The sequence below is a fragment of the Pan paniscus genome, chromosome 10 (genome assembly GCF_029289425.2).
Source record: "Pan paniscus chromosome 10, NHGRI_mPanPan1-v2.0_pri, whole genome shotgun sequence".
Lineage (NCBI taxonomy): Eukaryota > Metazoa > Chordata > Mammalia > Primates > Hominidae > Pan > Pan paniscus.
The window spans coordinates 77,253,292-77,274,102 of record NC_073259.2 but is presented as its reverse complement, the minus strand read 5'-3'; the positions used below and the strand labels follow the sequence as shown (position 1 = coordinate 77,274,102).

General features: G+C 38.9%; 1 protein-coding gene across 4 annotated transcripts in view; it reads right to left on the bottom strand.

Moving 5' to 3' along the window:
- CPSF6 (cleavage and polyadenylation specific factor 6) overlaps nt 1-20,415 on the bottom strand; it is a 32,399-nt gene extending 11,984 nt beyond the window's left edge. For 3 of the 4 annotated variants that reach the window (XM_034936213.3, XM_034936214.3, XM_034936215.3), the window contains exons 1-5: nt 18,248-18,421; nt 6,615-6,824; nt 4,824-4,927; nt 1,117-1,262; nt 54-227 (exon numbers count right to left, since the gene is read on the bottom strand). In XM_034936213.3, the coding sequence (XP_034792104.1) occupies nt 54-227; nt 1,117-1,262; nt 4,824-4,927; nt 6,615-6,824; nt 18,248-18,307 (694 nt within the window). In that variant the 5' untranslated portion in view covers nt 18,308-18,421. Of the gene's footprint in view, nt 1-53; nt 228-1,116; nt 1,263-4,823; nt 4,928-6,614; nt 6,825-18,247 lie in introns of all 4 variants that reach the window. The other variant, XM_034936216.3, reaches the window with a different exon arrangement.
- Between the last annotated feature and the right edge of the window lie 396 nt (nt 20,416-20,811).

The following is a 20,811-nucleotide window of genomic DNA, read 5'->3' as shown; positions in this document are numbered from 1 at the left end:
AAGAGGTATTAGGTAGACATGTTTTATCCATGGTAATTTAAGAAAAGTTTTACCTGGAAAAGGTGGGGGTGGCCCTCCTGGTCCTGCTGGCCCAGGAAATCTGTCCCCACCAGGAACAGCCCCTGGAAAACGGCCCCGTCCTCTACCACCTTGTGGAAATGCTGCACGGGAACTGCCTCCTGGAGGACCAGCTTTACCTTCCCCAGACATTTGTCCTGATTGTGTAGCTGCAAATATCCAAATACTCATAAATAGCACTTATTAAAAATAGTTTTCTGAAATGTAACCACTATTATTAAAAACAACTCTATTTCTAATATATTAACTTGCAAATGCCTTGTGCCTATGCAAACTACATGAGAAAGTATGGTTTAGGAAAACATTCACATCTATTTGGGCACTTTTAAAGACTCAAAATATCCAGGTTTAAATATATTTTCCATAGGTAATCGTGAGTTACTTTCAAAATACCAGCACCCTGCAGCAGCCAAGACCGAAATTCTTCAACAGATATCTTAATTTCAGTATTACATCATTTAAATTTTGTAACACACTTCTTCAGTTAAGTCTTAAGTGCTAAAACATTAAAAGAAAAGGAACCACTTGAATTTCTGTTAATTACATAATCATCCATCTCATCTCTTTAAAGATAACGTACTTAAATGTATAATGACAAATCTTTTCTATATTCAGTTTACCAAGTGGTGAAAGGTCTTGTTGCCAAGCAGAAAAATCAATGAACATTTTCTGGTTATCAGTGATCTCTCCCCCACCATAATACACATCCACATAGCTCTCCTTTAATCTAAGAATTAGAATGTAGTTTCTTTCTGTATCTAAGATGGAAATAATAGGACAAGAATGGCAGGGCTATAGAACTTGCACATTGTTGTATAGTACTGGGTCTGTTACATCTGGAGAAAAATGGAACAGGAGTAGGTTTCTAGCACACAGGCCCACAGTCATAACCAGTGATTAAATCTAATTCAAAGCATGGACTTTGTGAAATGGAGTTTCTAGTGAGCTAGTATTAAAATGACTTCTCTAGTATAACACCTAACAAATGCACTGGTTAAAATGTACATATTTTAATAAAAGCCTCTGAGGATTGCTTACTTTTCCTGGACTGCATTTCAAATTGACTCAGGAACTGTTTATTGCATGGAGTTACAACAGGATTCTGACCATGAAGTTCTCTTTTAGGCAACAGATCCATTAACTTTTTTGAAGATGCTTCAGATCCAACACCAACAAGGGCAAACCTAAAAAGTGTTTAAGAGGTGAGGATACAAAGTAAAAAGAGATCAATATTATTACTGTTATTCTTCTGTAAAAAGGTCTCAATCTGCTTTTATCTAAAACAACAGCTGGGCACAGTGGCTCATGCCTGCAATCCCAGCTGCTTAGAAGGTTGAGGCACGAGGACTGCTTGAACCCAGGAGTTTGAGGCTACAGTAAACTATAATCACACTACTGCACTCCAGCCTGGGCAACACAGTGAGATCCTGTCTCTAAAAATAAATAATTTTAAAAACTAAAAATATTTCTTAACTATACGAGTACACATTTTTGTTCATCTTGTATAACATACCATAGAATTCAGTCATTCAACATTCAAAATATATAATTCAGTGGTTTTTAGTATTTCACAGTGTTATAACCACCACCATAATCAATTTTAAAACATTTTCATCACCCCAAAAAGAAACTCCATATCCATTAGCCATCGCTCCCATTTCTTCCCATCCCTGTACCCTATGGAACCACTAAACCTAATTTCTGTCTCTGGACTGGCCTATCCTGGACATTTCATCTAAATGGAATCATACAATAGAAGGTCCCTTGTGACCAGCCTTCTTTAACTAGCATGTTTTCAAGCTTCATCCACTGTTACAGCATGCATCACCACTTACTTTTATGGGTGAATAATTTTCCATTATAAATATACAACATTAAAAGAAATGTATTCATCAGTTCATGGACATTTGGGTTGCTTCCACTTTTTGCTATAATAGAAAGATGTACAATATCATTAACTATTGGGGAAGTGCAAATCAAAACCACAAGATACCACCCCATACCCACTAGGGTGGCTATAATCAAAAAGACAAGTATTAAAGATGTGGAGAGGCCGGGTGCAGTGGCTCACGCCTATAATCTCAGCACTTTGGGAGGCCAAGGCAGGAGGATCATGAGGTCAGGAGTTCAAGACCAGCCTGACCAACATGGTGAAACCCCGTCTCTACTAAAAATTCAAAAATTAGCCAGGCATGGTGGCGTGTGCCTGTAGTCCCACGCTGGGAGGCTGAGACAGGAGAATCGCTTGAACCTGGGAGGCAGAGGTTGCAATGAGCCAAGATCGCACCACTGCACTCCAGCCTGGGCGACAGAGTGAGACTCTGTCTCAATAAATAAATAAATAAATATGTGGAGAAACTGGAACCATTGCACGTTGCTGATGAGCACATATTAATAAAATGGCACAATGCCTCTGGCAAATAATCTGGTAATTCCTCAAACATTTAAACATAGAGTTATTATATAACCCAGTAATTCCATTCCTAGGTACACATCCAACAGAACTGAAAATACATGTTCATACAAAATGGGTACACAAATATTCACAGGGGCATTTTCCTTAATAGCCAAAAGTGGAAATAACCTAGACGTCCATCGACTGATAGATTAAAAGAAAAAAGTGCTATATCCATGTAGTGGAATATTACTCAGCCATAAAAAGAAATGCTGATGCATGCTTCAACATGGATGAACCTTAAAATCATTATGCTAAGGAAAAAAGCCAGTCGCATAGGACTACGTATTTTATGATTCCATTTAGATGAAATGTCCAGAACAGGCATATCCAGAGCACGTTAGCGGTTGCCAGCAGATAGGAAGAGAGGAAATGGGAGTGACTGCTAACCGGGTACAAGGTTCCTTCTTGGAGTGATGAAATGTTCTGGAATCAGACAGTGGTAATGGTTGCTAAACTTCATAAATATAATAAATTATCACTGAATTGTACATTTAAAAGCCTGCATTTTATGGCATATGAATTATACCTCAAAAAGAAAAACAAATTTAAAATAATCAGAATGATTACCAATTCGTATAGTTACAGGATATTCTAAATTATTTGAGGGAGGGAGGGTCTTAGTAGCTTAAGAAGCTTAAGCTCTTTTCCCCCAATGTTCAATATGATCTTTTAAATTATACTTCTTATTTTAGTCAACAAGTTCTGCTGTTTGCACCAGGATTATCTTGGGTCACAACATTTAGAAAAAACTAAATTAATTTAACAAATATTTATTAAGCACCACTTCTTATAGGCAAGGTACCATTCTAGAGCTGGAGATGTAATAGAGAACAAAACAAAATCTCTGTTCTCATTAAGCTTAAAGGCTTGGAAGAGGAGACAACAAACGAGTAAAATATATCAGAGCAGAAATAAAGGAAACAGGATAGGAAGGTGCTACTTTGCACAAGATGGTCATGGAAGAAAACTCTTAAACAGTTTGAGTCCTGAGTGAAGTGAAAGAGTAAGCCATGTGGATATTTGAGGGGGAAAAGTAAACCAAGAAGAGAAAACAGCTAAAGGTCCTAGGTAGGAATTGGTCTGGCAAACAGCAAAGAGACTAATGTGGCTGAAAAAGAGTGGTAGGATAGGGTTAGAAAGGTGGTGGGAAAACAGACCAGAAAGTACCTTGTAGACAATGGTAAAGAATGAGACAGACAGGAAACCATGAGAAGATTGAGCAGAATGTCATTTTTTTTTTTAGAACTTCTGTTATGTGGAGTACAGACTGTAGGGGGCAGTCTATACTTCCAGTTAGGAAGCTACTGCCAAAGTTTAAGTGAGAGATGATAGTGGCTTGGACCAAGTGGTATAAGTAAAGTTAGTGAGAAATGTTCAGACTCTGCATACATTTTGAAAATATTCTCAGTTTAGTATAAATTGGTATAATCTTCTAAGATAAGTAAGCAATATAAGAAATAAGCAAATTCTTTATCATTGTGCATCTAACAATTTATCCTTAAAAGAAAATCCAAAATCTGTACCAAAAGACTTACATAAAATGATGTCTGCTGCAACATTATTTACAATAGGCAAAACTGGAAACCACCACGATAACCAAAAATAAGAAAGGTAAATTACAGTAGCATACCAGGTATGATGCAAAAGAATTAGACATTAGAGAGGATGTGTATTTATTTTTATTCCTTATATCAAAAACATATAAAACACATGAATTATAATTCCATTATTTATTTATTTATTTATTTATTTATTTATTTATTTTTAGGGAAAAGCCCAAAAGAATCTTCACTAAAATGTTAAAAGTAAACATCAATGAATGGTAGGACAGTGGTATTTTATTTTCTTACTTTTAGATATCTGTATTTATAATGTTCTCATGCTGAGGCTATCCCACTTGCATAGTTTAGTAGTGAAATAAAGCAAAATATCCATGTAACACATTATTCAGTTGCCCATCTTCTCCCATCTCTTAATCACAGGGAGAGTAATGGTTCTTAAACTGTCATTTCAACAACCATTTCAACCACAGATAGAGAAAACTTGGGAAAAATAGAAAATAAATCTGTCCACATTTCCACTCTACTGGTTTTAGTGTGTTAGGTAATAGGGTACGTAAAATGAAAAGTATCAATCTTTGCCCAAGAACCTCCTTCCAATGTAAACAGTCATGTGTTGTTTGTATACATGTGTACACATGTGTAATTAACATTAACTTAAAGGAAAGTTAACTTGTAAAAACTGTATCACTAGCTACTAAATCAAAAAGAAAGAAAAAAAAACTTACCCCTTTGACTGGCCATTTGCCCGATTTTCAAAAAATTTTATCTCCAAAATATCATTTACTCCCAAAGAATGAACTGCTTCAGTTAAGTCTTCATCTGTTGTCCACTGCAAGATATTTCCCCCTCATTAACCATTAAAATATAACCAAGATTTTTATTATCCCAGTTTAGTTTTTAAGGGGAAATTTGAGACATAAAAGAGAAAATAAATGCTGAGTGCAAATCTAAGTCTAGTTACGGCCAGTCAGGCTCCAATTTTTAAACAGCACAAAAAACATCTGGGAACCTAACTTCATTCCCTGGTAAGTATTTCAGAAACTAGAAGGTATATACCCTTGGGGTTACAATAAGATTTGACTCTCAAGAGTTTCTGGTCCCTTACAGCTTTAAACTGCTATGATTTTAAATTGTGAATAAAACCAATTTCACTTCCTCCCATTAAAGGAAAGTATTTTGAATTTCATCTTGTTTTTGAATTAAAATGCAGGTAAGAAAAAAACTAACATGTATTTAATATCTACCTTATACTTTATGTATCAACTATTTAACTCTTATAACAACCATATAAGCCCTATTATCATCCCCATTTTACACATGATACAATAGAAGTTAAAGAGCTTTAACTCTTTAACAAGGTCACAAAACTAATAATAGATGGTGGAGCTAAGATCCAAATACTTACTTAGCAACCATACTTTCATAACTACACTGCTACTGTCTCCAATTTTATAGAATACTCAGACTGGGTGGTGGGAGATCTGTTATTTAGTTTTAAAAGAAATGTAAATAGGCTGGGCACCATAATCCTAGCACTTTGAAAGCTTGGTTAGGAGGATCACTTGAGGCCAGGAATTTGAGGCCAGCCTGAAGCAATATAGCAAGAAGTCAGCTCTACCAGGCGGAGTGACACTAGCCAGGCGGAGTGACACATGCCTGTGGTCCTAGCTACTTGGAGGCTGACACAGGAGAATCACTTCAGCCCAGGAGTTTGAGGCTTCAGTGAGCTATGATTACACCACTGCACTCCAGCCTGGGTGACAGAGTTTTGCAAATTCTGTCTCCCCCCGAAAAAAAGAAATGTAAATAAAACGTTTAAAAATACAGTGTTATTAAGGAAATGCTGTTTTTTGCATATACAAGTTTTTAACTTTCAAGTATACATATAACTAAGTAGAAATACAAACATTCTATAGGACTATTTTAATGATACTTAAGATGTAATATTAATAAAAAATAAATATACATATGTGCATTTAATGAAGCTCTAAATCAATAATCTTAGCCTCATGACAACCCAAATTAAAATATAATACACACAGCAGTGCTTCTATAAATCAGATTTCAAATTTAAGGGCAGAAATAAAACTCAAATTTGTAACACAAATTAAATAATGGACACTATTTTTAAACCAGGAGTGATACTATGTCTCTTTCCTTTTACACTTGAATCCTGGTTTGAGACCCCATGTGAGCATTATTTTTAGTGAAACTGGGCTATCTGAAGCAAGGTAAAGTGGTAGCATAAAAAAGGTAACTGAAGACAAAACTAATTTAACTATATTTAACTAGTATCTCCACCAAGAAAAGTTGAATGACCACAAAACTCAAAACTAGAAGAATTCGAATTAATGATGTTGCAAAGATATTTGTATTTCCCTCCTCATTGGACAAGCAAACACATATAGAAAAACACAGTAACTTCAAACTTATAAAAATCTGGAGAAAAACATTAATTACTAGAGCAGTTCAAAATCAATTACCAATAATTTAATTCTTACATTAACTTCACTTACCCATGTTAGATTTCCAATATATAATGCAATTCTCTTTCCAGTATACGTATAGACAACATTTGGTGCTGCTCCTTTACCCACATCATCACCAACAGTTGGTGGGAGAGTATCCATGTAATCCCGGTCTTCTGGGGCATCTCCATTATTTGCAGATGGAGATATGACATCGTCATACAAATCTATCTGATCATGCCCACCATATTCAGCTTCCTGAGATACAGAAATAATGCTCTAGATTATACAAAAGTCAAAATACTACTAAAATAGATTTGAATACAAATTCAACTTTTTGTTTTAAAAATCTGATGGAAAAAGGCCAAGGATTTCAGTACAAATCTTTTTCCACTTTATGCAATAGATGTATTCTTGAACAGGTCTAAAAAGTGAATTTCTTGCCGGGAGTGGTGGCTCACACCTGTAATCCCAGCACTTGGGAGGCCGAGGCAGGTGGATCACTTGAGGTCAGGAGTTCGAGACCAGCCTAGCCAACATGGTGAAGCCCTGTCTCTACTAAACATACAAAAATTAGCCAGGCATGGTGGCACACGCCTGTAATCCCAGTTACTCAGGAGGCTGAGGCAGGAGAATCGCTTGAACCTGGGAGGCGGAGGTTGTAGTGAGCCAAGATCGTGCCATTGCACTCCAGCCTGGGCGACAGAGCAAGACTTCATCTCAAAAAAAAAAAACCAAAAAAACAAAAAAAGGGGGTTTCCTTTATTTCTTTTCTTTTCTTTTTTTTTTTTTTTTTGTAGAGACCAGGTCTCGCTACATTGCCCACGCTAGTTTCGAACTCCTGAGTTCAAGCAATCCTCCTGCCTCGGCCTCCCAAATATAGGCTTGAGCCACTGCACCCAGCCTAAAGTTAATTTCTATATAACGAATCCTACTTTTCCACTGATATTTAATATAAAAAATAAGTTCTTTTGGAAAAAGACATGGAAACAAAATAAGTAACATGAAACTTTCCTTGGAAATACTCTTAACTAGAAGTAATAACACACAAATGCAAATAGACAAGTTTTTTTTAAACTGACAGTAGAAAAATCACCCCAAAATCCAAAGCCATTATATCTTTAATATGACCACAGAAAAATAGTTATTATTTTCTATAGTATTCACATCTTGTTTTCCAACCTTGAGGAAGCTACCAGTATTAAAAAAAAGCATAGTGAGCTGAGCCATAAAAGAAAGAAGAAATATGGGTATGTAAATAATTCAAAATGTCATAATAAATGAACAAGGTAAAGAGAAATAAACGAAATACATGTAGAACAATCCAAATTAATTATCTTGCAAGTTGTATCATTCTCAGTGAACAAAGAGCTAATGCTTACCTGAATTCTTAGTTATCTAGTCAAGCAAATTAGCAAGAGAAAAGCAACAGACAACAAAAAGAGTATAGTAAAGCTTTGGCACTGTCACCAGCAGAATTAAAGCAATGCTACTGGGTGTCACTTACATGCCTAAATGATAATCAGGGAAAAGGAAAACTAAAATGAAACAGTAACAGGAGCAGGAAAAAAAATAGAAGAGGGTTCAATTTGTAACTAAGTACATGAAAAATGAAATGTAGGTAAAAGCAGAACACTCAACACTATTTAATTGCCTTTGATAACCATTACTAGACCATAAGCTTGACTAAGCCTGTAGCACAGGAAAATCTCCATTTTTATCTTCTACTCTCCCTTTCCACAACTAAGTACTTGTATTGGTGTGAACCATTTTATTCTTATGACATAGAACATCTGACATAAGGAAAAAGACAATTATAAGACAACCTGAAAGTTCAGACATAACTTACAGATTCTCCCATTAATACAATTTACTAAAGAACTATACAAATGGCACACATGGAGGAGCTAATGGTTTTAGGGACTATTAGCCAAAATAGTCCCTAAATGGATAGAGAATGACCCAGAGAAAAGCATTTGTTATATGATGGTAAACAGAGCAACAAGATATTATGGGCCCGGGCTACTGTTTTGCTATTTAAAAGAGAGCCAGAATAAGATCTTTTTTTATTTATTTTGTATTTTTTTTATTTTAATTTTTATTTATTTATTTTTTCGAGACGGAGTCTCGCTCTGTCGCCCAGGCTGGAGTGCAGTGGCGCAATCTTGGCTCACTGCAAGCTCCGCCTCCTGGGTTCACGCCATTCTCCTGCCTCAGCCTCCCGAGTAGCTGGGACTACAGGCGCCCGCTACCTCGCCCAGCTAATTTTTTGTATTTTTTGTAGAGATGGGGTTTCACCGTGTTAGGCAGGATGGGTTAGCCAGGACGGTCTGGATCTCCTGACCTCGTGATCCGCCCGCCTCGGCCTCCCAAAGTGCTGGGATTACAAGTGTGAGCCACCACACCCGGCCCAGAATAAGATCTTTTTAAAAGAAAAAGAAAAAAGCCTAGAAGGGGAAATATCATTTATATACCTAAATAAAGGGACCTCAAGTAATCATCAGGTAATCGTTTATGTAATTAATGACTTATCCAATTTACTAGTTACAGAATCTTTACATACCAATTTTACTTGTTATGAGGTAGAATGTCTATAAGACTTATTTAATAAGGGGTCTGGGATCTCAAGGTTAAATCAGAGAACAAAGCTAAATTTAACAAAGGGCAGAAACTAAGACCACAAGTCACCGAATAATGCCATAATTTTATTCTGTTTGTACAGCAATACTAAAATAATCTTTAAGAAATGAGTTTTTGTTAAACAAAGTAACATGCTCAAATTGCAATGACCACAGAAATTAGGAAAAAAGAGGGTAAGTTTTGTTATGAAGTTTCAGTGTAGCTGAAGCTTCAGGCGGTGTGGCTGCAGCAGTAGTTCCATGCACTTAAGATACTAAAAAGTTTCCCACAAGGGGTGTTGGGCACTTTAAACTCTCTTGCAATCCGGTTCTGAACATCAAATAGAATTACTAATATTATTCAAAGGGAGTTGAGTTTCCATCCTCCTCAGCAGAAACTATAATCACAATATATGGTCTGAGGGAAAGTAAAAAAGAATGGAAGGGTTATTAACAGCAGGACTAAATGTATTTTTAAATTTACACTTTCACTTACGTAAATAGGTGAACAGATTCTTTGTTTTCTTCTATTAGCTACAAACCTGTGAAAATGTTTACATAAGTAGACAAAAAATTTACAAGCATAATTGCAGCTACACTAACCTGGTATATCACAATCACTTACTATTTTTGTCCATCCATGAATTCCTATGTTGACACAAACCAATTTTCCACATTGATATGATTCTACCAATATTTAGGATCAGCCATTTTGTCTGGTAGTTGTACTGCTTCCAAGTGGTTGTAGTACGATCCTAATTAAGACCATGGTCCTGAGGTTTGATCTCCATGTGGACTAGTTAGCTTCTCTCTGTTCCAAGGCCACAGCCTGTACACTTAGCCCCAATGGTATACATTTAAACTTTGTGAAAAAACATAATGAATCTGAATACATTTGCTGCCATTACTAAAAATGAAACTCAAAGCACACTCTCTTGTAGTTATCAGTAACCTTCCTTTTAATCAGCTTCATATCACATCAATCCTCCAGCGTAAAAAAAAATACAGAACATACTGAACTTTGTTCTTACTTCATAAAGTGAGAAAATATGCATGATGTTTGCATGAGAAATTATGCAAAATGTCTATCACAGGTAATATATAAATAAAGCTCTGTGAGCCTACTGAACAAACTAAAAAAAGGTTTCCAGTTTGTCAAAGAAATATTTCACAGTATCATTTTTTATTACATGAAGGGTCTTTTCAATTATTACTTTTAATTTTAATGGCATTCAAAAAACAAGAAAATATCAACATCATTCCTCTAATTATCTTTGATACCAAATGTTGCCCAATTTTATCTGCTGTTCATAGTAGCTAGCCAGCTACGTTACATAAAGCTTGGAATAAACAACAGCTCTTAGGGTTTGTTAAAAAAAAAAAAAAAACTCACTAATTTTTTTCATTCCCTACCATTCTAAATCACTACAATCATTCTTCAGACAAGGTATTCTCTCGACATTTTATACAACAAGATTATGTTCCACATGATATACAAATATCTGTTGCCAAGCCAGAGAAAATGGATGGTAAAATGACTAAAATCCTATTAGTTCCCTTAAAGTATGGCTTCTCAACCTTTTCATTATCCCTGTCTCCTCCCTCCCTTCAAGAAGTTGCTTTTAGACATTTTTTCCCTAATTACCCCTCTTACAATTTTAATATCACAGATACACGATACATACTGTATACCACTATTGGGATGAACTTGTTGGCTGTCAAAATATTCATCATTCTCCCTGACAGGCCTGACATTTTTTTGATGGTTCTAAAATTACAGTAATATCATTCGAGGCTAGGCATGGTGGTTCATGCCTGTTAATCCCACCACTTTGGGAGGCCAAGGCAAGAGGATCCCTTGAGCCCAGGAGTCTAAGACCAGCCTGGGCAACTTAGGAAGATCCCATCTCTACCATAAAAATATATAAATACATACAAAATTCGTGCATTATATGATACTATCAGTAAATGCACAGCAAAGGCCACTTGTTTCAAAGCCTATTTTAAATTATTTCCGTTTAGAGAAATATATGAAGCGGGGAAGTTACATTTTGCATTTACAAAATATATCCTATACCTCGGAAAAGAAATACTAGTATGCAAAATCCAATAGCAGATAACCTAATGCATACATTTTTAAAGAAAATATATCATTTTCTGGTTTTATCTAATTATGTTCTCAGTAGTTATTAAAACTGGCTAGTAATCCCTGTAAAAATCCCTTCCTTATATAATGGTAAGGAATTTGGTACTAAAAATATGCCACATAAACCATAGTGGACAATTCACAGGCAACTAAATTAACTGCACCCATAAATAACAAAATAGAGAAGAGTTCTAGCTTCCCTGAACATTTCTATCCATTTTTCTGAATCAATTCTACCTAGCTCATTCTCAACCTGACAGCTTTATTTCAGATGGTTTTCTAGTCAACATAAATAAATCATAAACAATGTTTCTCTGATATTTGTCCAAAAAACTTATTTTCATTAATTGGCTCAACAATTGGCTAGAATACATACATAATGACTGAATGTAAAGCAAAATGATTCATGACATAAAAACTGACTTATCCGATGTCCAGGTCCGTAACTCCTAAGTGAATTCTTTGTTCCAACTACCGCCTCTATACACCTCCATTCTTTTAAAAGTAATTAATCTATTTTTGTGTGTGACAAAGTCTCGTTCTGTCACTCAGGCTGGAGTACAGTGGCCTGATCTCAGCTCACTGCAGCCTCTGCTTCCCAGGTTTAAGCAATTCTCCTGCCTCAGCCTCTGAAGTAGCTGGAATTACAGGTGTGCACTATCATACCTGGCTAAATTTTGTATTTTTAGTAAAGACAGGGGTTTCGCCATGTTGGCCAGGCAGGTCTCAAACTCCTGACCTCAAGTGATCCGCCTACTTCAGCCTCCCAAACTGCTGGAATTATAGGCATGAGCCACCGCACCTGGCCTACACTTCCATTTTAAAGCTGGGTGGTCAGATTACTAAATTTGTGCTATCGGTGATGGCCTGACAGAGCAGAAACTAAATTCCACATTAAGAGTTTCTGACTCCCAAACAAGCAACAAAACACACTACTTCAATGCAAGCAGTGTAAGTTTCCCTAAAGTTCACAGAATTTTTTTGACTTTCCTCTCCAGATCAACAAAACTTTACACATAAAACATAAAAGAATGGTAACTACAATATAGGACCTGTCAGTGTGCTATAATTATAGTAGTCCCCTCTTATCTGAGAGGGATATGTTCCAAGACCCCCAGTGGATGCCTAAAGCCACGGAAAGCAAGGAACCCTATATATACTATGTTTTTCTTTATACATACCTATGATAAAGTTTAATTTATAAAGTAGGCACTGTAAAAAATAACTAATAAAAGAGAACAATTTAGTCATGCATGACAATGTTTTGGTCCAGGTGGTCAGATTATAATGGAGCTGAAAAATTACTATTGTTTAGTGATCTTAGCCCAATGCATTCCTCACATGTTTGGGCTGGTAATGCTGGTGTAAACAAACCTACTGTGCTCTCAGTCATATAAAAGAATAGCACATACAATTATGTACAGTACACAATACTTGACAATAAGCGACTGTGTTACTGGTTTATGTATTTATTATACTATACTTTTTTGTTTTTACACTTTTTTTTTTTAAAATAGAGACGGAGTTTCGACATGTTGGCCAAGCTGGTCTCGAACTCCTGGCCTCAAGCAATCTGCCGCCTCAGGCTCCCAAAGCACTGGGATTACAGGTGTGAACCACCATACCAAGGCCAACTATACCATACTTTTAATCATTATGTTAGAGTGTACTCTTCCTACTTCAAAAAGTTAACTGTAAAACAGCCTCAGGCAAGTCAGTCCTTCACGACGTATTACAGAAGAAGGCAGTTATCCTAGGAGATGACAGCCCATGCATCTTACTGCCCCTGAAGACCTTTCCAGTGGGACAAGATGCAGAGATGGAAGACAGTGATATTGATAATCCTGACCTGTGCAGGCCTAGGTTAATGTGTGTGTATCTTAGTTTTTAACAAAAGCTTAAAAAAAAAAAAAAAAGACCAGGTTCAGTCATTCATGCCTGTAATTCCAGCCTCCTTTGGGAGGCTGAGGCAAGAGGATCACATGAGGCCAGGAGTTTGAGACCTGTGCAACACAGTAAGACCTTGTCTCTTCTAAAATAAAATTAATTTTAAAAGTTAAAAAAAAAATTTAATAGAAAAAAGTTTAGGCCCGGTGTGGTGGCTCATGCCTGTAATCCCAGCGCTTTGGGAAGCCAAGGCAAGAGGATCACTTGAGGTCAGGAGTTCGAGACCAGCCTGGCCAACATGTGAAACCTCGTCTCTTACTAAAAATACAATAATTAGGCAGGCATGGTGGTGAGTGCCTGTAATCCCAGCTGAGGCAGGAGAACTGCTTGAACCCAGGAGGCAGAGGTTGCAGTGAGCCAAGATCGCGCCACTGCACTTCAGCCTGGGCGACAAAGCGAGACTCCATCTCAAAACAAAACAAAACAAAAAAAAGAAGTAAGTTTACAGAATAAGGATATAAAGAAAATATTTTATATAGTTACACAATGTGTTTGTATTTTAAACTGTTATTATTGAAGAGTCCAAGTTTATAAAGTAAAAACAGGCCAGTCACAGTGGCTCACGCCTGTAATCCCAACACTTTGGTAGGTCAAAGCAGGAAGACAGCTTGAGCCCAGGAGCTGGAGACTAGCTGGGACCTCATCCCTACAAAAAAATTTGAAATTAGCCAGGCATGGTGGCACATGCCTGTAGTCTCAGCTGCTCTGGAGGCTAAGACAGGAGGACTGCTTGAGCCTGGGAGATAAAGGCTGCAGTGAGCCACAACTGCACCACCGCACTCCAGACTGGATGATAGTGAGAAAATGTCTCAATCAATCAAGTGAAAACATTACAGTAAGCTAATGTATTATTGAAGAAAAAAGTTTAAATAAATTTAGTGTAGCCTGAGTGTACTGTACAGTGTTTATGAAGTCTACAGCAGCATAATGTCCCAGATCTTCACATTCACCCACCACTCACTTGCTGACTCTCCCAGAGCAACTTCCAGTCATGCAGGTTCCTTTCATGAATGCCCTACACAAGTGTGCCACTTTTTATCTTTTATATCAAGATTTTCACTTACCTTTTCTGTTTAGATATATTAGATACACAAATACCACCGTGTTACAACTGCCTACAGTATTCAGTACGGTAATATGTTGTACAAGTTTGTAGCCTAGGAGCAACAGGCTACACCATATAGCCTACATGTGTAGTAGGCTGTACCTTCCAGGTTTGAAATGCAAAAGCACTCTATGATCACAAATGACAAAAGCACCTAAGATGGACTTCTCAGAACATACCGCCATCGTGAAGCGACACATGATTGTAGAACAGTTTACTGTCATAAAAGTTAGCTAAATATAGTATCTCTCAAACTACCTTACTGTATGTAATATTTTCAGACCTCAGAACCACGGGTAACTGAAACCACAGAAAGTGGAACTGTGGATACGTGTGCACTACTGTATGTAGGTATCTCTCAGCTCCCCTACAGTGTACTCTAAGGGTAGAGACTACCTAAACTTTGTATCCCTCGTTGTTGGCACATAACAGACACTCAACAAATGTATTTTGAACAATTCAATTTTTTTTTTTTTTTGAGACAGGGTCTTGCTGGAGTGCAGTGGCCCGATCTTGGCTCACTGCGACCTCTGCCTCCCAGGTTCAAGCGATTCTCCTGCTTAGCTTACTGATTAGCTGGGATTACAGGCAGGCACCACCATACTCGGCCAATTTTTGTATTTTGATAGAGATGGGGTTTCACCATGTTGGCCAGGCTGGTCTGCAACTCCTGACCTCAAGCGATCTGCCCACCTCGGCCTCCCAAAGTGCTGGGATTACAGGCATGAGCCTCCACACTCGCCCTAAACAATTCAACTTTTAAATTATTTAGTTTTGGCCAGAATTTTAAAATCTACAATTACTAAATATTGGGCTAGTAATTACTACACTTGAGTATAAATCCAGTTTAAACTGAATTGATACGCTACTGTGAGACAGAATCACTTTCTTCTCAACTTCAAGTAATAGGGAGGTTTGGAAGATGTTCAAATTCCCCTTCCAGCTGTTCTCAGCTTGGTGACATCCAAAGACCTCTAAGAACAAAAGGGAACCCATAAGGAGTAGCCAGTCCCTTGTGCCTCCTCCCCCTTCATTCTCCATTCTTAAGTTCACCTGGTGAAGAAAGGCACTCTATTAGAGCTTCACTAATTTATTATTCTCAATCTATCCCCAAATTAGTTTCTGCTAGGACTGTTGAATGCCTCACTTTTTTATACTTCAATAGATGCAAATCACTTTTTGAAATAATACTGTGCCTTACCAAAATACAAAAAAGCTTCATAAAAGTATGACATTTAAAATAGAAGACTCAGCAGGATACAGACAAAAAATAGTAGAAAATGGAAATAAAGACTATCCCGAATTTCAAAGTATACAAATCCAATGAGAACTGCAGTTTACACGGGAAAACAAAGATTTTTTTAATGTTTACAACAGCTTTGAAGCCAAAGTAAGTCAAAACTGGCTACTACTTAGTATTTCACTCAACGACAATAAAACAAGAGTTCTAGTCTACTATAGCAACTAGTAGAAATAAGGTCACCAGCTAGTAAAGATTAAATCAGTTGTAAATTATTTTGTGGTTGCCTCTAATTCTGGTAAGATTTTGGAAAAATATTTCAATGACAGTAACATATTTTTAAAAACAGGATAAGCTCTGAAAATAACCAACTATCCTTTTGTGACCTTTTTTTTTTTTTGGTACAGAAACTACCACAGCAAGAAGCGGTAGTGTAAAAGGATATACAAATCAATCAATCATTGATTGGCCAATGACATGCAAAGTAGCAAAAACAATGCCTCTATTTATCCTCGCCATTAATCTATTCAAACGTATAAAGATTTTACTGGTAAAATTATACAACTGTGTTAGAAGTAATGCGGTAGGTACCTTATACAAATCATTGAAAAGTTACATTTAAAAGGAGTCCCTCATTGGGTCCACAAAACTAATCTTTTTACCTCCTGCCCAGTCAGCACTTGCTACTGCACAGGGATAAGAATCCACCCAGCTATCCGGATAAGGGAGATGTCCCTCTCAAATTAAGTATGCAAAAGCCTAAAAATACTTCATTAAGAGGTACTGAAAAAAGCTTAACTTCTAAAATTGAGACCCAATTCTTCCTTTATTGTGCATAGAAAGGTGAACCAATGTATTATCTTGTAAGTAAAGCTAATAAAGGCAGTCTTGAACACTTAATCGTTGTTCCTTGCAGTTACAGCCCTCTTTTAAACGCATTGTTATATTCATTTGATAAATAAAAGGAAAAAAATTTCCTAGAGGTCTTATAAGCGTTAGAACCTGTGTTGCACTCGAGGAATGTATCTGATTTGTAATGGACACAACTCAAGTATTATTATTTAAAACATAAGCACAATTTTAAAAACACAAAGATTTAAAAACTTAAACCTTTGATTACAATGTATTATATTTAAACAAATCCAGTCTTTAACTGAATAGCAAACATTTAAAGCCAACTGGTATTTTTCTGTTTTCTAATATCTAAACCAGAGGCACAAAGTCATTCCTGAAAAATAAAACAGTAAAGATCTCTTGAGTTTCCTTGTTTTTTAAAAAGCCTGAGCAACTAGTCACGAATATGATGGTTAATGGAGGGAGGAAAACCACATTAGCCAGTAATATTTCATTAAGCTTCTCATAGGGACCTGGGAAATACAAAAAAATAAGGCTTTTAGGAACATTGCAGTTAAGCACAATTTAATTGTTTTAAATGTGTTACTACATAAAATGCAGTAGATACGAACAGCAGGTTCAAACCTTAAACGTCACTACTCTAGCAACAAACGACATCTTTTGCAAGGATGCCCATTAACAGACATCACAGCCCCGCGTTACCTCTAAGCAACGTCGTTCAGGAAAACCTTGCATTCTCACTTTCGCTCAACCTTTCAAAAGGTAACACAGAGCCCCGGGGTGGGGGTGGGGGGATTTAACACTTTGTTTTCGAAAATAGGGTCTTATCTATAACTCTTTATTTTTAAACCACATCATAAGGATTTGGGGTGAACGTTCTTTCATTTTAATCACTATGAGATCTGTGGGTGAGCTAACATCTTTTTGTTCCATCCAACCATCGCGCTTCCAATTCTTCCTTTTGGTCCCCGGCCACTCATCTTCACAGGTATTTTCATCACAAAGGCCAACAACGACTGGGCTTCAAAGCACTGCAAGCCCTGGATTAATGAGGCAGGACCAGCGCACCGACTTTTATCTGGGGCTCCAAAAGTCAAAGGACTTGTTGCAAATGAGCCCGCACCTCAGTCGCCTTCAGAAAGTGTGAGGGGAGGAGGAAGGCGCCACGCCGAAACCTGTCGCAAACCCGAGAAGGAGAGCCCCGGGGACTGGGCGCGCGGGATACAAAGGGCCGTGAACGCGGCCTTCCATGAGGCGACAGTGCGCGGGCAGGGAGACAAAATGGAGCGATGGGAGGAATCGGAGCCCGAGCGGCAGCGGCGGGGAAGGGGCGGCGGCGGCTGGCACGCGCCCCGCCAGGGCTTCCTCCTCCGACCAGCGACGGGGGAGGGGGCGCGGCGGCGGCCAGTTCTCTCCGCCGCTTACACGCGGCCCCACCGCCCGGGCCTAGCGCGGCGGGAAGCGCCAGCCGGGTGCCGCCAACAATAGGGAGCGAGGCAGCGCCGGCGAGGGAGGAGCCGGCGGCAGCTGCACAGCGGCCTGCGTCCGCGCTCCGGGCCCCGCGGCGGCTCGCCGCGCCCGCGGCCCGTGAAACGACGCGGTAGAACGAGGGGCGGGGGGGCGCCACGCCAGGGGTCGGCGGCGCGGCCCAGAGGCGGCAAGGGCGCACAGTCTGCAGTCGCTTCGGCTCGCGGCCGCAGCGGGCCCCGGGTCAGCTTCCCGGCCGCAGCGCCGCCCGCGTCGGCGGCGGGGACCTGGGCTCTCACGTACCTGGTTGAACTCTTCGCCGACATCCGCGTAAATGTCTATGTGGTCCACGCCGTCCGCCATCTTCCTTCAGCCTCGGCCGCCGCCGCCGCCGCCGCCTCCTGCAGGTCAGCCCGCCGCGGCAGCAGCAGCGGATCTAGCGGCGGTGGGGGGGCGCTTGCGTCACTTCCGAGGCCCGAGGGATGGAGGCGCGGGCGACAGGGGCCGGCCGGGGGCGGGGACTCTGCAGCCCAGCCGCTCTGCTGGCTGAGGAAAGGCTGCGCCTCTGAGGGCAGAGGACGTTTCTTTTGTGTCTGGGTGAGGCCCGGGAGTGGGGGCCAATTTTTTTGTCCTACTCGCGCATCCAGCTTAGCAGTGGGTCCCACCTGTTTCCACACACCGTCTTTTCACGTGGCCTCTGGCATACTCAGACGTTTTGTTAATATTTTCATTTATCCGTTGTTCTTATCTTTCTCACATCCAGGACTTTTAAAGGTGGAAGTTATATGTCCGTGCTTAAATGCAAAGTGTAACCCCCGGGCATTCTGTGAACGGCTTAAGACCAAAAACAATGTCTTGTTTTTGCATCCTCAGAGACCAGCAGAGTTTTATTTGCATCGTAAACGCTAGATACCCGTCAGTGGTTATCTTTGCATGCTGTTTATGTTGCCATTTTCATCTCTAATCTTCGTGGGCTTCTTTCCCCCCACCTTCCTCTCGCATTCATTGCCATTCATTTTTTTCTTCCTTAGATCTACAGTAGGTTGTCTCTGGCATAGTTCAGATGCTTCTAACATGAATGCAGTCATCTTAGAGCACACCCAAGAGAGTGGAGGTATCTTGAGGCCAGGGGGGCTTCTCTCTCAGAATCCTAGAATGTCCCAACGGGAAGGGAACTGGAAAGGTGTCCTTAGGTCTAAACATCTCATTTTACAGAAGAGAAGACTGAGGCCTAATAGAACCTAAGTGATTTAACCAGGTCACATGGTCAATAAAGATAGGAACATTCAGCCACGATACTTTACTCAAAGATGTCTCTCCAGTTTGAAACTTTCCCCTCCATTCTTAATTTCTTTTTCACTCATTAAAAAATATACTATAGTAGAGCGTGTTTCCTGAGAAACTGGCCAGAAATCATTCATAGAATAACCCAAACAACATCTGTAAGGTTGGGCATCTCTAATCCAAAAATTTGAAATGCTCCAAAATCTGAAACTTTTTGCGCACTGACAGGATGCCACAAGTGGAAAATTCCACAACTGATCTTATTTGCCAGGTCGCAGTCAAAAATGCAATCAAAACTTTTTTTCGTGCACAAAATAACTAAAAGTATTGTATGAAATAATCTTCAGGCTGTGTGTATAAGGTATATGTGAAACATAAATGAATTTCGTTTAGGCTTGGGTCTCATCTCCTGGATAATTTATGTATATGCAAATATTCCAAAATCCCCTCAAATCCAAGCATTTTTGCATAAAAAAGACTCAATCTGCACTTGGTATGGTGGAAAAAGCATGGTTGCAGTCCTGGAGACCAGTCTGGTGATTTGGGTACCCATTTCTAATCAGACATTTTATCAGCTAGATGACCTCAGTCAAGTTTTCAACTCTCATATTCAATCTCAGAATCTTTAAAATCCAAGCAATAATATCTACCTCACCAAGGTTGAAGGTTGGTGATACTTTAAATGAGTTAATATGAGTTAATATGCAAAGTGTCCTGTCCTGTTCCAAGAATCAGTATTTAAATACTGATTCACTTTCTTTCATGGGGCATTATAGAAGAAAAGAGACACTGACGTTTAAAGGTGAGAGTATTTTCTAGATTGGTGGTGTGGTAGAATAATGGCCCACCATAGATGTTCATATTCTGATCCCTGAAATCTGTGAATATGTTACCCTTGCAGATATGATTAAGTTAAGGATCTTGAGGTAGGGATAGGGATACCTTGATTGTCCGGTAGGCTCAAAGTAATTTGCAAGTGTCTTTAGAAGTGAAAGAGGGAAGCAATAGAATCAGAGAAGATGCAAGGATTTCTATTGCAGTTTATCTTCTTTCAATACAATTAAAAACCATTCCAGCCAGCATGGTGGCTCATGCCTGTAATCTCAGAACTTTGGGATGCTGAGGAGGGAAAATTGCTTGAGCCCAGGAGTTTGAGACCAGCCTGGGCAACATAGGGATACCTTGTCTCTACAAAAAAATTAAAAAATTAGCCAGGCATAATGGCGTGCACATGTAGTCCCAGCTACTCAAGAGGCTGAGGTGGGAGGATCACTTGAGACTGGGAGGTTGAGGCTGCAGTGAGCCATAATTGCACCACTGCACTCCAGCCTGGGTGACAGAGTGAGACCCTGACCCTCCAAAAAAAACAAAAATTATTTCAAGGCTCTGACTTCTATCGTTGTCTTTAAAAAGTCAGCTGTCAATTGACTATTGCCTCTTTGAAGTTAATTGGTCCTTTTTTTTCTGGTTGCTAAGATTTTTCTTAGATTTTAGTTCTCTGTTATCTTACCATGTGTGCTTGCAAGTGTATTTCTTGTTATTTGTGATGCTTGGGATTCACTGAACCTCTTGAATATATAGAT